Genomic DNA, 17441 nt, shown 5'->3' with positions numbered 1-17441 from the left:
CTAAAGCTCTATCAAGTATGTTGATAACTTGATATCCAAAATGGTATTCATTGTAATACAAGTTTACCACCAAACTTTCTGGCTCAAAAATCATAACACTTTCAATGTCAACAAACACCATCTCTATATTAAATGAGACACTAGTTAATTATATTCCTAAATATAATATGTCCTTACATTTATATAGTGAGTATATAACTTCTAAGCTAAGTTTAAACTAAAATTGCCAAATACATATATACTTGGTAAAAGAATACAACTCAGCTACAATCCACCATTTCTTAACATTCATTTTTTTCTCTCCTCAAATTTTAATTACTTATTTTTTTTCTCTCATCTATAAATTATTTTATTCCTCTAATTCATTTAAAATTTTTTATCTCAAAAACCATATATCAATAAATTATAAAAATTGTATGGGTATTCTTAAAATTTCATGCTATTTCATTAGAGATGTCATTCTATATACTTTCGACGAATTTTTAAATCCGAGGGCAGAACCCGTAGGATTAAGACATTTGACTATCATACTTTATGACCTATCACCCCCATCATCTCACGTAGCGCCGCAACGCGTGTGCACTATCTCTCATATATTTAAACAAGTGAACATGAAATATTTAATTTCCATATAGAAGATTAATAACGGGTTGTCAAACGTAGTTACTTGGTTATTTTGTTTACGGGCCTGCCTATCAAGATCTTGTAGTATCTTATCTTGTGGTACTTAAATGTCATAGAACTTGTGTATATAATAGTGATCCGACCATTTTGCATATGAAAAGGAGTCAACATTTACATTTTATTACATGATTATTCAAGATTTCATTAATTGGTGGACAGTTGAGAGTTTTCACTACACCCCATTCTCCCATTTATTAACTTCGTAGCTTCTACTCTCATTTTCACATTTACAACTGTGATCTCTTTCTCATTCTACACGTACACTTTCCCACTAGTCTTTCAGTTTACAATCTCTCATTTTGGAGAACCATAATGGATTTGGGTCTGGTGGTCACAGTAGCCATTTTGATAGTGGGTTCAGTGATTGGTGGAGCCAATGGAGATGCCATGGTCAGTGGCTCAGTCTTTTGTGACCAATGTAAAGATGGCCAAGTTTCTCTCTTTGATTACCCATTATCTGGTCAGTACACATTTTTCCAGATTACCATATAATGTATTACTTTTACTATATCTATTTTGTAAATGTACCAAATTCTTTTAAAAGAAGCTTTTTTATTTTAAATGTCGGCATAAAACTAAAGGTTCACATTAGTTTTTGAAAAAGTCATTTTCTTGAATATAAGGAATGTTGCATTGTGGTGATAAGAGTGAACAAGTTTGGAAATACATTGTTAACGATGCAAATACATTTTTTTAACAGCAGTGTTAATGGTCATTAGACACCTAGTTAGATTAATATCCAAGCCGAGTTCAAAGCGTTATTTTCATTTACATATATTTAAACTAAATAATTTTTTTTTTTTTCATTATAAAAAAAAGCACATATTTAGGAACAACAAAACTTGAATAATAAAATTAAAAATGATATAGGGAGTATATGACTAAAATCAAACATGGCTAAGAAGAAGATCAAAACATGGATCAATATCGAAGGTGAAAATGAGGAAAAATAATTTGTGTCAATAGTTTAATTAGTTAGACATACTAGTATGATTCTATGAAATGAAGGCCTATATCGTATTAATGTGTAAACATTTATAGGATTTTAATAAACGTATCTTCTAAGATTTTAATGTATACAAACACTTATAAAATTAATATAAACTAAATTCTAAGGATATGGATAAACGGCTAGATACAACAATCTATGTGCATTTATGCCAAGATAACTATAGTCTTAAGTGCTGCTATGTTTGTTTAGCAAAATGCGCGTTCATACATGTTCATAGCTAAATAAATTTTATCTACAAAATATAAAACTATATAGTGAATATACTTTGTAATTAATGTGATATTCACACAATAAAATTTGTAAAAAAATTTACAGTAATTGTTTTTAACAGGAGTAAAGGTTTCAATGGTTTGCCCGGGACAAAGCGGGCAACGTGAAGCTATCAGAGAAGAAACCACAAATTTTATGGGGGGCTATGTAATGCGGTTCGATGGTGCACCGGACATGAGTGCTTGTCGGGCACAAGTTTCTAGCGACGGACAGGGTTGTCAGGCAGTTGCAGGTCCATCAGAAAGCTTAAATCTTGTGTTTCAAATGTTTGATACCGAAATTTATACTGTTAATCATTTGATCTCCCAACCTGCCCAACCAATGGCCAACTGCCAACAGTCACCTTCCCCTGTACCCAAGCCTGAGCCCAAGCCCAAGCCCAAGCCCGAACCAAAGCCCGTGACTCCCACATTGCCACCACCGGCTAAACGAGCAGCGCCTGTTCCTCATCCACCACAACTACCACCATTGCCCCGGTTGCCTCCCATGCCATCCATGCCGTTCTTGGAAGCCTCGGCTTGCCCATATAGGTACATGGTGCCATCAATTTACGTTTGTTTAATGCTATATTGACATTTTCTTGATGCAAACAGAAGAGTGTCCATTTCTTGTTTAGTGTAGGTTTTTAATGTTGTATGTTTATAAGCATATTAATGTTTAATTTTGTCACGAAAAGTCAAATATCATGAAAAGGTCTATATATCATAAGTCAAATTTCATGTATATAGATCAACAATTCTTTGTGGGCATTGCTCTTGGGGTTTTAAATGTTTATTTATTTACAGTAATATGTCAAAAGCTCAAAGTACACTAAATTTTAATTTTCTCTCCGTCCCATAAGTGTTTACTTTGTCATTTTGTGTCTATTTTAAGTTTTGAGCAATCAAAAATGTATCAAAAAGTTATAGATTAGATCTTATTGGTTGATGATGACTTCTACCATTTTTTTAAAGCATGTGGACGATGCCGGAGCACGACTGTTACTGGAGGGTACTAAGGCCAGACCTAAAAGTGGCGTTTGTGTTTGGACCGCTAGCAGGGAGGAAATACGGCAACGATATTACATTGCGTGGAAGCATGAATGGCAGAGGAGATGCTTACAAAACGCTTTTAAGGGAAAGCACAACCGCGCTTCTCAATTCCTACAATAGTATCCAGTTTCCGTACCATCCTCTTGACGTCGTTCAACACCTAAACATGGCTTTAGTAGGAGGATCCACAAGACAAGTTCTGATGACCGCCCTTCGGTTCTTGAGGGCGAATTCGGGGCATCCGGGAAATGTTACTTGCAGGTTCACAACGTGCAAATAAATCTTTTTTAGCATCTATCTATCTATCTAAACTCTAATATATATGAATTACGTACGTTAAGGAACGGATATATATTTTTTGACTTTTGAAAGTCAAAAGAGACAATTATTAATAGTAGTCTTAAACTTTTCATCCATGTGAAAGATCATGGAATATGTATTTACGATTGATGTTGTATTCATCACGATTATAGTAATCTAATATCCTTTTATTATTCTGACTTGAATTAAATGTTATTTGAGATGTTAAATACTTTGGATATAAAATTATGTATAATGCATCTTTATATTTATAAAGAGTAATAATTAATCATTCAATTAGATATGTATCGTTATAATATACTATCTGAATCGCCACAAAGTTCTAAGACTAGTATATGGTGAAACAATTTGTTATAATGATACAAGTACTATTTAACGCATTCTAAGACATTTTCATGCGCACTAAGACGGCAATTTAAACATCAAGAATCGGCCTGCAAGTTTTTTTAAACTTTTCTTGACATTTAGTTGTTTGTATTCATGGAGGGGTGTTTTCAAATTTTGCTTATAAAACAGAACAACCGAGCTACTTGTTAAACGAATTTGTTATGTGGACTTGGTACTAAGCGCTCTAGTAAAAAATAATGAAAATGTCCACTTGGTCATTGGTCTTCTTTCTTTTATCATTGCTCTCGCTATCAACTTGTGACGCCCAAAAAGAAGTCACGATTGCTGAACTCAGGCTCGCGTTTAAGCAGAACCGAATCAGCTCAAGGCAGTTAGTTGAGTTCTACCTTAGGGAAATTAAAAAACTCAACCCGATTCTTAAGGGGGTCCTTGAAGTGAACCCAGATGCATTATATGAGGCCGATAGAGCTGATAGTGAGCGGGCAGCTAAGGTACCTCGGTCCATGGTTGGTTTGCACGGTATCCCTGTCCTTCTCAAGGACACTATTGGCACAAAAAACAAACTGAACACGACGGCTGGGTCATTTGCATTACTTGGGTCCATTGTGGCTCGAGAGGCTGGGATTGTTTTAAGATTGCGTAAAGCCGGAGCTATAATACTAGGCAAGGCTAGCTTGAGTGAGTGGTCTAATTTTCGGTCTCTAAGTGCGCCTAGTGGTTTTAGTCCACGTGGCGGACAAGGAAAGGTTAGTCCTAAAAAGTATTGTCTAAAACAATTCAAAAGGGTCGGTCTTGATACTTCAAGTAGGGATGTGCATGGTCCAGTTTGGACGGTTTTAACTAAAAATCCCAAACCAATACATACGGTTTCATTATTTTTCAAACCAATCCGTCCAAATTGTTATGTCGAACCAAACCAACCAAAACCAATTAATCTGGTTTGGTTTGGACGGTTAAGCGGTCTTTTATTTTTTGAAATTAAATGTACAAAAGCATAAAATAATACGTAGCATCTAAGATTCGATATCATGACATAACAAAATATTCATAAGTCTTATAAGACAAACAAACATAACAATTTAAGATTCGATATATATCATGTCTACAACTTTGACAAATAATAAGTATATACAACTTACATTATTAACTATTAATATAGATATAAACTTACATTTATTAAAAGTAAATGATCCGGTTTGGTTTTACCGGATTGTATAATATCTAAAACTAAAACCAAACCATACAAATGGTTTACGGAAAAAACAAACCGACAGTTTAAAATTTTGATTTAAAACCGACCAATCCGTCCAAATACCCCGGTTTAAATGGTTTAGCCGGTTTGGACCAAACCATGCACATCCCTAACTTCAAGTGCCCAAGACCAAACTGCAAATTAAAAACCCACATACTTAAATGAACTTAAATATATTTTCAATTAACTTTCTTTTATATAACTAAAAGAAAGAAAGAAACCTTGACGGTATATGCCTATATGGGAGGTTAAGATATAAGCAGATCTTAACCCTATCAAGGTTGAAAGGCTACATCCAGTTTCTACCTAAATGATAGAAAATGACCTCTAACCTTTACATGGGATAACTGGATGAGGATTGAACCTATGACCTCTGTCTACAGAGGCCAAAGTGTTTACAACTGATCCAAACCACACTGAACGAATCGTTATAAAAGAAAAACTAAAAATTTTGGTGCCTCTAATAAAAATGGGCCGGGGAAAGGAATCGGATCTGCCCTGTCTGGGCCGCCTCAGTATACTGTGAAAATATTGGTATTAAATGTTTTTATGCTCCTATGTAGAATCCTTACGTTCTCTCAGCAACTCCTTGTGGCTCGAGTAGTGGACCAGCAATATCCGTCGCAGCAAACATGGTGACGGTATCAATTGGGACTGAGACGGATGGCTCTATCCTATGTCCGGCTAGCTTTAATTCAGTTGTTGGCATTAAACCTACAGTCGGTCTCACAAGCCGAGCTGGAGTCATACCAATTTCTCCATCATTAGACACCATTGGGTATACTATTTCGCAATGCTATTGATTTTTCTCTTAATGTGCACTCATTTAAAAGTAATTTTCGTGACATTTTCTATAGGCCGATATGTAGGACGGTCTCAGATGCAGTTTACGTTCTTGAAGCGATTGTTGGATTTGACTCCAACGATCGTGATGCTACTACAAAGGCCGCACGATACATCCCTTATGGTGGTTACACCCAATTCCTAAAAGCGGGTGGGCTCAAGGGGAAGAGAATTGGTATCGTTAGAAACCCATTTTTCGTGTTCTCTAACGGATCAAACCTACCTCAAGTTTTCGAAAACCATTTGAAAACACTAAGGTAACGTTGATCAATACAATTTACTACATTAATTACAAAGAAATAATATACACAAATATAAGACAGAAAATGTATGGTGATATGGTTAGATATTTTTTTTTTTTACGTTGATCACAAAATCTATAGGTATCAAGGGGTAATCTTGATAGATAATTTGGAGATAGCTAATCTCGACACCATATTAAACGTGACTGCAAGCGGTGAAGCTGTGGCCACGATAGCTGAATTCAAGATAGCGATAAACGCTTACTTGAAATCACTCATAACTTCTCCAGTTCGCTCTTTAGCAGAGATCATAGCATTTAATCAAAAGTTTGGAGATTTGGAAAACATTGACAAATTCGGACAAGAAATATTTTTGGCAGCCGAAGCAACAAATGGGATTAGAGAGTTGGAAAAGGCAGCATTCGCGAACATGGCTAGGTTGACAAGAGAAGGATATGAGAAGATAATGGAAGAGAACGGTCTCGATGCAGTGGTGAGTCCCGGTGCCAGTATTTCTCCTGTGTTGGCTATCGGTGGTTTTCCAGCGATTAGTGTTCCGGCTGCTTATGACAATAAGGGTGTGCCTGTTGGTATTTGTTTCAGTGGTTTAAAAGGTTATGAACCTAGATTGATTGAAATTAGCTATGCATTTGAACAAGCTACAAATGTAAGAAAGGTTCCTACGTTTTTACCTTAAAAAAGTCATTGTAGAAGGTCTAATGATATCCAATGAGCACATTTGCATACTTGCAACTTTTTTATTTTTCCATAAACAAAAGCAATGTATATGTTAGTAATTTATAAGCACATCAGTGATGTTGTGAAATAGCAGGCTCAGTTTTACGGATCAACGATAAGTGTTGGGTAGAAGAATAACAGGTCCAAAGAACTCACCAAAATAAGCCCTGTTGGGCTTGCGCACATAGGGAGCAGGCCCAGTGGCAGCTCGCAGGAGATCAACAAAACATCAATAATTCTTTTATGAGTAAAAAATAAATAATTTTTGAGAAAATATTGTTTTTACACTCACATACGAAAAGGTGTTTTTCAGCCTCAACTTTTTAAGTAGACAAACCTATATGACATTTTCATATCTTAGTACTCTTCAATATTTCAATTGTTTACTACTTCTCATTTGTGACAGCTTATCATACATCACGATTGTTGTTTTAATATGCATGTACAATGTGCTATAATATATATGATTACATCGAGCAAATCCATAAGGGTTGATGAATTTTTAGAATGGAGAATTGTTGTGGCTATTATCAGTTTATGACATTAGGGACAGGAGTAATTAATAAATATTAGTAACGGACGGGTACATTTTTTGTAACAAATAGCATTGAGTCTTGAGTTCAAGTTCAGAAACTTAATTCCTTAGTCACAACCGATAATTGGGTCAAAAATATTCTCACATTAGTTGATTTGGACCGGTTTGGGTTGCCAGTAATGTTCCTTTTACTACATATAGCTTGATAATATAGAAACGCTAAAGAACCCGAGGCGTTCAAGTATTTGAGTTGACTAAGACCAACTTTAGACGACAATGTCCGCTATTTTATATTTTCGCAACGATACGTCAACTTACACTTTTCGATTCTCACCAATCGATTCTTATTGGTTTTCAGCTATGCACATGATGAATGATATCATTGATGTTTTTTTTATAACTATATAAGTACGAGATTTATATTACATACGTACAAAATAACGAATTAAAATGATGATATATGTAGTTGGTTATTATCATATCATATAGTTAAGGGAGTTGGTAACCAAACAAGAGGGCACGGTTTTCTTCTATATTGATTCAGTGACCCACTTTAAACAAGATTTGACTTTCAAGCTAACAGTAAATATTCGGAAATAGTATTATTGGTCGCACTGGAATTAATTCTTCTTTTTAAAATCACATTGACTATTTGACTTAATGTTCGTAATAGGAAATGTGTCCAAATTGGTTAGTCATCTTCTCTTATTAACACAACAGTGGGTAAAGTATTAATCAATGTATCATCGTATATAAAACCTTACTTTTTGACACGAATGAAAACCGTGTAAGTAGGGGTATAATAATTATGAGTTACACAACTCTTTTACTCGTGTAACAAAGTTATTTTCAACAGTTTAAAAGACCCATTTTTGTAATAGTGAAACTTCAAATACAATTGCCACTCTATTAGGTCCCATGTATATGGTTCCATATATGAGTCACGTTTATGTTTCTTTATATATTGTAGCTGAACCACTCTTGAATATATTGAATTCACCCACTCCCAACCCTTTGAGCTTCGACCACTATATATAAACCAACCGGCTAGTAGAGCACAAAGACACAACCACAAAAACAAACACAAGATGGTCAAATCCATGGCTACTATTTTCCTCATTTTCTTTTCCGCAATTGTAGCCACGGCTCAAAACTCTGAAGATGTAAGTTGGGCCAAACGGGTTGACACGGGCTCACAAGTCGTAACAACCTTACAATTCTACTTCCATGATACATTGAGTGGTAGCAATCCTAGTGCGGTCAAGGTTGCTCAACCACAATCATCATCCTCTAACTCACTTGGAGGGTTCGGTAACCTAATGATGATCGATGACCCTTTGACCGAGGGACCAGATAAGAATTCTAAGCTCATTGGACACGCACGTGGAATGTATGGTCAAGCGGCCCAAAATGAGCTAGGGTTGATTATGGTTTTAAACTATGGTTTCATTGATGGGATATATAAAGATAGCTCGTTTAGTCTTTTGAGTTTGAACCCGGCTATGCAAACGGTTCGTGAGATGACCATAGTTGGCGGAACTGGACTTTTTCGTCTAGCTCGTGGTTACGCATTGGCTCAAACATATTGGATTGATCCTACTACCGGTGATGCAATTGTAGGATACAATGCAACAGTTGTAACTTATATTTAAGATTTTAAGGGTTGCAATCTTTTCTTTTCTCTTTTTTTATTAATGTTTGTTTTTAGTACCAGGTGTATGTGAGATTCTAATCCTGGAATTTTTAAAGCTTCTTTTCATTCAATTTTACATCATATAATGTAATATTGAAATTTTCCTGTAATAAAGTAGATACCTAAAAATCTAAAATTGCCATTGGGTTGATCTGGCATAGTTGTAACTTGTAGGTTCCATTGTGTTAAACTGGTAAAGTTATATACAGGGCTTAAATTAGAGAGTTGGGCTCAGCTATTAATTTGTGCTCAGCCCATATTTGTGTTATATCTTTTGGGCTAAATATATATTTGATAATATCTTATATAGAGGTGCACAAAAAAAACCGGTTAACCGAACCAATTCGAAAATTAACCTATAACCGTAACTGATTACTAACCGATACAGTAAAAACCGATTATAGGTTAGGAAAAACCGACGGTTAGTAATCGATTTGCACTTTCAAAACCAATAACCGATTCCTAATCGGTTAATCGGTAATCGATTTTTATTTTTAAAGTTAACCGGTTAATCGATTAATTATATATATATATTGTGATTGTTTCCTATTTTATACTTACCAGTGGTGATTATTATACCCAATTTAGCACCGATCGATTCACAAAATCACAATTGCCAAATAAAAACCCAATTTAGCACCGATTTATTCACAAAATCACAATTGCCAAATAAAAACCCAAATAATCAATGGAATGTAAGTTTTGAACTAATATATACATTCAATCATATTACACACATCATCATCTATCTACACATCACACACACACATACCTGTAAACCCATCGTCAGGAAATCACCATAACCGGAAACCCGTCGTCGTTGCCTATCTTTTTCTTGATTTCACCGGAAAATCACCATCTATATCAAGTAACCGATGACGATGGGTTTCTGCTTTCTTTCTTTTCCTTTTCCGGTTAGATGACGATGATGATGACTATGGGTAATCAAGTAGCCGATTTCATGGGTTAGATGACGATGAGCACGTAGTTATTCTGCTTTCTTTCTTTTCCTTTCTCATTCTGCTTCTTCTTTCCTCTTTTTTTCTTTTGGACTTGTGGTTGTGGTTGCGTTTGGTGAGATATTTATATTTGGTCTCAGTCGGTTAAAAAAAAAACCAAATAAGTTAACCGGTATCGGTTAACCGGTTATTATTAACCGGAACCGATTACACCGGTTAAGTTTTTTCCAAACACAAACCGGTTATTAACTGGTACCGGTTAACCGTAATCGTTTTTTTTTTATAAAAAAATAACCGGTTTCGGTTACTAAAAAAAATAACCGAAATCGGTTAACTGGTATTTGCACCTCTAATCTTATAATACAGTCAAAATGAATATCTAAAACTAGTACTTTATACAAACAGTTTATGGTAAAAAAATTTTCCTTTATATACTAAACAGTTTATTTTTTAATAATTATAATATGGGAATTGATTTTTTATTAATCTCATAATATCATTATTAACATAAAAGCCTTTTGTATATACAGAAAAAATTCTTAAGTAATCAAGTAATCAACAATAGCTTTTCTTATAAAATCAAGATACCTCTTATTTCCAACGAACTTAAATAAGTAGTCCTAACTAAACTTCCCAAAAACTAAGAATTACCATTTATTTTCTCAAATAATTATCAATAACCCCTCTCCACCATATATTCAAAAGTCTTTCCAAAACTAATAATAACACCTTAATTTTCACAAATAAAATAAAATAAAACAATAACAACCCTTTTTCTTTGAATAAACTTCACCCATTTTTTTATTTTTGTGTTTTAATGCAAATGCGTATTCTAACATTGAAAATTCCCAAAATGTATTTATGCTTTGTGTTAATAAACTTTTTAGTAACTTTTTTTTATCCACAATTTAGTTCAATTAGGTGTAGTAATAAGATGTAGGTTTTCATTTTTAATTTTGTATAGGGACAAATATTTTAATAGTTTTCGACTTCTCTCAACGTAATAAATCAACCTAATAATCAATCTAATGTCTTTATCACTTAACATGTGTAAACCACTCATTCTCTCTCTCCAAATCTCTTCCTTTAATTATATCAAATGTCATCATCATGTTATTAGGTTGATCATTAGGTTGATTAATTATTTTTTTTGGATTTAATTTTGGTGTGGGAATATAGGTCCCCATGTGCATTCTTGTAAGAGGGGCTGCAATCGTCATCACTAGCGTGGTGGACCTGTAATGTTCATGACCACGAGCCACAACTATTGTGCGGGACTCGTAACCGTACGGGTGGTGGATGGTGTTGAATCGTTTGTGATTGTGGTTACGAGTCGGTTGGGATAATCATTTTATATATTTTGATACTTTAACGGATAAAAAATGTAACTTGATTAATAGTGTGTTAAAAATGTTATCTTAGACTAATGGTTGAAAAATAGTCGGTGGAGTTGACTAAATATCATGTGAGTGCACCAATGTTCAAAGGAACTTTGAAAATGTTTATTTTGTGTTAATTAATATTATGTAATTCAAAAATAACTTGAGGCATTCTTCTTCTTCTTTAAATAAACAAAACAAAAAAAATTCATTAACAATTAATTCTTGTTGAGAAAGTGACATAATTGGAAATAACACCCTCCATATTATAATCAGTATGAAAATATTTTCTTTCTAAAAGGTATCAACAATCAAATGTGGTGTTCTCTTCACTTAAAAGGAAGTTTCATACTTGTGAATGTGAATGGTACCATCCACTCAAGTAAACAAGTTTTTTTCAATTAGAAAAATCATATATAGTGGACCTCTTGACTCACCTCCTTTATATATATATACATGAACACAAATTTACATATATATTGGTTTCATTCTTCAATCATAATAAATTCAAGCTCAAAGTTCATTCATTCTCTAGGATTTTTAATTTTATTTTTTTAAGTTTCATCAATTATCTTTTAAATGCTATAATTTTCACTCTTGCAACATCCCAAATCTACATCTCATTCTTTTGCTCTCAATAGTATTTTGAAAACAAAGTCATAAGCCCCATTTGTAATTTTAATATATATTTTTTTGTCTTTGCACAGTACATACTCATCCTATAAATGAAGAACAAAAGTGTGGTTTTGATGATATGCATAATGGTCATAGCCATTCCATTAGTGCAGAGCATTTCTCAAGGACCAAAAGGAGTGGAAAAATGGTTCAAAGAGCTCCCACTCAAGAAAGAAAAAGTCACAAAACTACATTTCTATTTTCATGACACTACTACTGGACCGGGTCAAACCGCTTATCAAATAGCTGAATCAAATATCAGCTCAACTACGCGTACCCAATTTGGCCGCACGTTCATGTTTGACAACCCATTAACCGTCGAGCCAGATATAAGGTCCATGAGGATTGGTAAAGGTCAAGGATTCTTTGGTGCTGCTTCATTTGACGAACCTAGATTTCTAATGAACTTGAACTTTGTGTTTACACAAGGGAAGTACAATGGGAGCACCCTCCAGTTTCTAGGAACAAACCCGATACTTCATCAGGTTCGTGAGATGTCCATTGTTGGAGGGACTGGCTTTTTCCGACTTGCTCGTGGAATTGCAACAGCTCAAACTTTTTTTCTCAATGATACATCGTCCATTGTTGAATACAATGTTGTAGTAATCCATTATTCTTAAGCTCTACGAACTCACTCGTTGTCTTTATTAAATTGCATCTTAGTTTCATTTTAAACAGCAGAACAAGAAGGTTTTAATGTTTGTTATCTTAATTTCATCGCATTTAAACAAACAATCAAACGTTGTTACATATATTTTTTTGTTTATTACAAGTACAAAAATAAGATAAAAGAGACTAATTAGTCATACAGATTATATTTGTGCAAATAACTCTAGAAGAGTTTTTCATGGTTTTGGGCTTCATGATTGGTTTTCTCCTATCACTACGGCTAGACCTATGTGATTACTCTTTGAGAAATTTTTAGGCATCATGGAATCATGGATATCTCAATGTTTAATAGGATCAGTGGAAACCCCTTTGTTTTGGAGACAGAGTTTTTAACAGTTCCATCCTTGTCGGAGGTCCTTTTAGAAGTAGCGTACCACATTATAAAAGGCAAACGGAATTGAGTACAGTTGTTATTTTGTGGAAGTAATTATATATTATTCAAGTTTATGTAGTTAACTCGAATGACTGTAGGATAATTCAAAGAATTACATTCTTGATTTAGGAAACCCAGAATGGACTAGTTAAGCAGGACAGAACATGTTACAAGCTCGAAAACATTTTTACTAAGAGCTTCATTTGTCAATTAAACCCACTTTTTTTTGTAGGTAGTGGCATTTGGACCCGACAAATCAGAAAACACCAGCCGGGAAGATTCGACATATATGGGTTGTATTACAAAGCTCGAGTAAATACCCGGGCAACAAATTTTGTGAAGCTATCTATTATAGTAGTAAAAGAACACGTACATATCATCAGAGTGAAGTAAAGGTTTGTGACAGACTAATGTCAAGTGTACCTCCATCTTTTTGTTGAAAAATGCTGGTTAGCACAACAAATTTCGTGGGAATAAGAGTGTGCAAAACAACATTATCAGTTGCTGTGTCTATCTACGTTCTTGGGACCGTCGTCTGTTTGTTTCTCCCTAAAAACTACTTTCTGTAGATATTTACACATCATTGCTCGTATCACATACATACATTTTAAAGAGATAATTATGATCAAGTAATAAACTATGCCCTGTTACTCAAGCGTAGGTGCCTAGGTGGTTAACAAAAACGAGCCGCCAAGCTATTTACATACCTTTAAAACAGTCAATCAGTTAAAATAGGCCTCGGTAGTTATTTTGACAGGCATTACTGTTAATGAGCAAGTAACAGAGCACTTTTGCTACAATTTAATAGTCCATGACACATCCAAAAGGTTCATAGTTTTAGAGATACAAAATGGATGGGTCAACCGGGTTGGAAAAGATATTAAGCAAGTGCAGCTTAAAACAGAAGACTTTAGTACGAGTAGACCTGATGGCATACATATTCTGTTTACATGTATTATTTTTATGAAATATCTCATTGTAAAATATGATCACAAAGGTAATAAACTTAAATGGAAGTAAGCAACAACAAATAAGACTTTAACAGTTGAACTGCAGACATATGTGTTTTCACATTTTTGCGATTTTCGTTAATAGATACTAGCATTGTACCCGCGCAATGCGGCGGCGGTGACGGCGATGGTGGTTTAGTGGTGTCGGTGAGGGGTGGTGATCGATGACATCGACAATTGGTGTCGAGTGGTTTAACCGTGTAAGTTAATACAATGGTGGTAGTGATATTTTAGAAGATAAGAGTTTAAAGTGTAAATTAATTTATTAAGGGTAATTTTGGTAATATCTAATAACCTTTTCCTTAAGGTTGTTTATTAAGGGCAATCTAGTAATTTCCCGTCTAACTATTTTCTAACTCTTTCTTAAAATAGGGGGTGAATAATCATTATAAAGGAGTAGTAGATTCCTGTAAGAACTAAAAAGGTAAACAAATATGCTTATCATTACAACAAAACAAATCTAGATTCTTTAACCTTAAATATTTCTGAAATATTAGGTATGGACTCACACCCAAATACTTTTTGGTCAACCCAATCCACACATGTAAATCAAACCACACAACCAGGTTCATTACATAATCTTGATAAATTCCTCCTTACAAAACTAACCGGTGGTGGAAAGAGATCGACTTCCAAGGAAATGAATCTTGCAGTACCTGGATGCCCTTGGAATCTTCAACAACTCTGCACTCAACTGCATTTTTTCCTCCAAGGGTAGGCGGCTATCAAACTTGATTGTTAGCATCGTCAAAACCTTTGCATTCCCCAACAAGTATGCCAAAAATGGTAGACAGGATTTCTGCCCTCTGAAATTTGCAAACTTCATTGTTCTTAGGTTGTTTAGCATACAAGTCGGAACTGACTGCGGCTCAATCCAGTAATAATCTGTTTGATCGTAGGAACGCTATTTGAGCACAAACAAGATAAAGTGACCAAAGTTATATGTAAGAAAACAAAAATAAAAGCATAGCATAAATGAACACAACATGTCAAAGATTTAGAATCAACTAAAGTACCATTATAATACATAAATGCTCCAACCCAGGAGAGTTTTCTAGTATTTGATGAATAAATGGCCAATCCAAACTCTCCCAACAAAATCTGGCATTGACCTCCAAGTGCTTCAAATGCGGAAAATTAGGCATCGGTGTATCGGATGGTGTCTTAATACTTTATATTTAACCATATTTCAATTTCAAGTTCAAACATATATGAATAAATGGCCAATCTAAACTTGCGAGGGGAAGTTTGATCAGAAACAGATACCATGATTATGATGATGAAGACGATGACGAAAGACAATTTATTCGGCTTAAAATCTCTAACAAATTTTGCAACCAGGTATCAATGATTATACATTATAGCGAGTGTTTGGGATTACTGTGCATATAATTTTATCCCGGGTTGGACCCTCCTTAGTAACAGGCCACTTATTCTAATTGGAAGCTAAAAGAAAGGGAAAACAAAATTCGTCTTTTGCAGATTTAACCTCACGGTATATGGAATGTTAAAATGAGTTTTTATTACGGGTTTTGGGGTAATAAAGTGATTATCTTTTTGAAACACTTTTAGGAGGGTTCTCTGTCTCTCCCTCTCTCTCCTCCTCTAACGGTAACATTTTAGTTCTGAGATCTGAGTTTATCCTGGAAATTGTGATTGAGCTTGAGATTGAGAGTTTAATATTGATATTATCCCCATCCGGTTAAGGCTTCCACTCCGGTGGATCTAACCCTATTTTTCACTTTTGGGCTGGAGGTCCCTTTCACTTCGGTGGATCTGAAAGCAGTCTCTCTACCATTGAGTAGGTGTAAGGTCTGTCTACATCATATCTCCCCCGTACCCCAGCTTATACCGGGATTAGGTACCGTTGTCGTTGTCGTCAAAGTGATTATCTTTATGGTCCATCAGACATATCAACTCAATTATATGTCTCAATTATATGTGTTAACATGTAGATGGTTAAAATTTTTTTTCTTTTTTATAGATTCCTTGTATTAGGATCTTCGCTCATATTTGTATTTTCTAATTGAAGAAAACGTGAACATTATGTAAATGACAAAGTCAATATTCATTTAACATATAGAATTATAAGTGATGAAATTACACACAACACATATATATTATGATAGAGGTTGGGTATTGTAAAACAAGTATTAAAGTAAAATAAATAAAACAAGACCTTGACACTTAGATCATGGTTAAATTGATGCACGAAGATTCACGAAGCAATTGGTGTACGATGATTTTCATGATGCACGGTGATTATCACTGAAGACAAAACCTATTGTTTTATTTGTTTTACTTTCGTATTATTCATGTAAGATGTATTATTAATGTGTTACAAAAATAAAATGTGAGAATAATAATAGGTTAAAAATCAAAATAAATAGTTCAACCTAATCTGAGTGTGCACGCATTAGTTGTTCAATATAAAATAAAATTAAAAAACTTGTGATGAATATGTCGTAAACGCCAAAGAGATTTTACCGCAAATATAAAGGATCTGTTAAATTAAATCATGATTTTTTAGCTTGGAAAGTACTTTAACTTGTCACGTTTTACTTTATTAGGGTCTAAACAAAAATCTATCTTATCTAGGGGGAAAAAACCGACTAAAACACCTTTGTTGGATCTACCATCAGGTAGACGGTCTTTTTTAATTTGAAAATGCATTTTCTTTTTAATTAATGCCAGGTGGATATCTAATAACTATAATACATATATACACGTCAGTATCTATCTATCTATTATCATATGTATCTATCTATCTATCTATTATCATCGATCGATCTGCATCTGTATCTATCTATATCCATATATATAATTATATATATATATATATATATCATCTCATCTCAATATATATCATCTGCATCGGTATCTATATATATCTATACTTATATTCCGATTCATTATCAACTCAACCGCCGCCATCCACCTCAGGCCAACCTCCATCTCCAGAGACGACCGCATAAACCCTAGCCGTAATCAATATAAAATACCTGCCATTCTTGTAGTTATCCCTGGATTAGCTTCCGATTTGCTAAAAATCGAAAATATAAACTTGTTTTATGCACGTGTTTGTCAGAAATTTTCCTATCAATATGAATACAGTGGTCTCTATGGTGACTCGGTAACTCCACATAACTTGATAGATTCAAACAAAATTGGTTTGCTTGTGTTGATTGAAAAGCTTGATGATCGCGGTGGTTGAAATGGAGCGGTTGGGAGGCTCCGGCGTTGTGAGCCGCGGGTGTTGGGGTTGCGGCCCGACGGGAAGATTGTCGGTGGGACGTTGAATTCTCTAGACATGATTGATTGATTGATTAGGGTTTGATAATTTGGGGATTTGGTTTTTTTTTTTTTTTTTAGGTTTTAGGGCTTGGATTTAATTTGAAGTTTTATAT

The 17441-nt window shown here is 34.4% G+C and overlaps 4 protein-coding genes and 1 long non-coding RNA gene across 5 annotated transcripts; 4 read left to right on the top strand and 1 right to left on the bottom strand.

The window, feature by feature from the left end:
* Positions 1–826: 826 nt before the first annotated feature.
* LOC122585017 lies at positions 827–3503 on the top strand. Its single transcript, XM_043757117.1, has 3 exons — positions 827–1144; positions 2028–2496; positions 2920–3503. The coding sequence occupies exons 1-3, from the start codon at positions 997–999 to the stop codon at positions 3275–3277; spliced, it is 975 nt and encodes a 324-aa protein (XP_043613052.1). The 5' UTR covers positions 827–996; the 3' UTR covers positions 3278–3503.
* Positions 3504–3908: 405 nt separating this feature from the next.
* Positions 3909–6700, top strand: LOC122605635 (probable amidase At4g34880). Its single transcript, XM_043778623.1, has 4 exons — positions 3909–4412; positions 5482–5696; positions 5776–6018; positions 6145–6700. The coding sequence occupies exons 1-4, from the start codon at positions 3909–3911 to the stop codon at positions 6698–6700; spliced, it is 1518 nt and encodes a 505-aa protein (XP_043634558.1).
* Positions 6701–8354: 1654 nt separating this feature from the next.
* Positions 8355–8995, top strand: LOC122603890 (dirigent protein 23-like). The gene has a single exon (XM_043777078.1). It carries the CDS (start codon positions 8365–8367, stop codon positions 8926–8928), a length of 564 nt encoding a protein of 187 aa, XP_043633013.1. The 5' UTR covers positions 8355–8364; the 3' UTR covers positions 8929–8995.
* Positions 8996–11803: 2808 nt separating this feature from the next.
* On the top strand, positions 11804–12694 carry LOC122585144 (dirigent protein 22-like). Its single transcript, XM_043757249.1, has one exon. The coding sequence runs from the start codon at positions 12033–12035 to the stop codon at positions 12600–12602; it is 570 nt and encodes a 189-aa protein (XP_043613184.1). The 5' UTR covers positions 11804–12032; the 3' UTR covers positions 12603–12694.
* Positions 12695–14478: 1784 nt separating this feature from the next.
* Positions 14479–16175, bottom strand: LOC122585450. The gene is made up of 2 exons (XR_006321707.1): positions 15051–16175; positions 14479–14938 (listed from the first exon to the last, which is right to left on the bottom strand). It is a non-coding gene; the product is annotated as an uncharacterized LOC122585450 (long non-coding RNA).
* Between the last annotated feature and the right edge of the window lie 1266 nt (positions 16176–17441).

Source organism: Erigeron canadensis, chromosome 1 (assembly GCF_010389155.1).
Source record: "Erigeron canadensis isolate Cc75 chromosome 1, C_canadensis_v1, whole genome shotgun sequence".
In the NCBI taxonomy this organism is placed as follows: Eukaryota; Viridiplantae; Streptophyta; class Magnoliopsida; order Asterales; family Asteraceae; genus Erigeron; species Erigeron canadensis.
The sequence above is the reverse complement of the archived record's forward strand: the minus strand, read 5'-3'. Positions and strand labels throughout refer to the sequence as shown.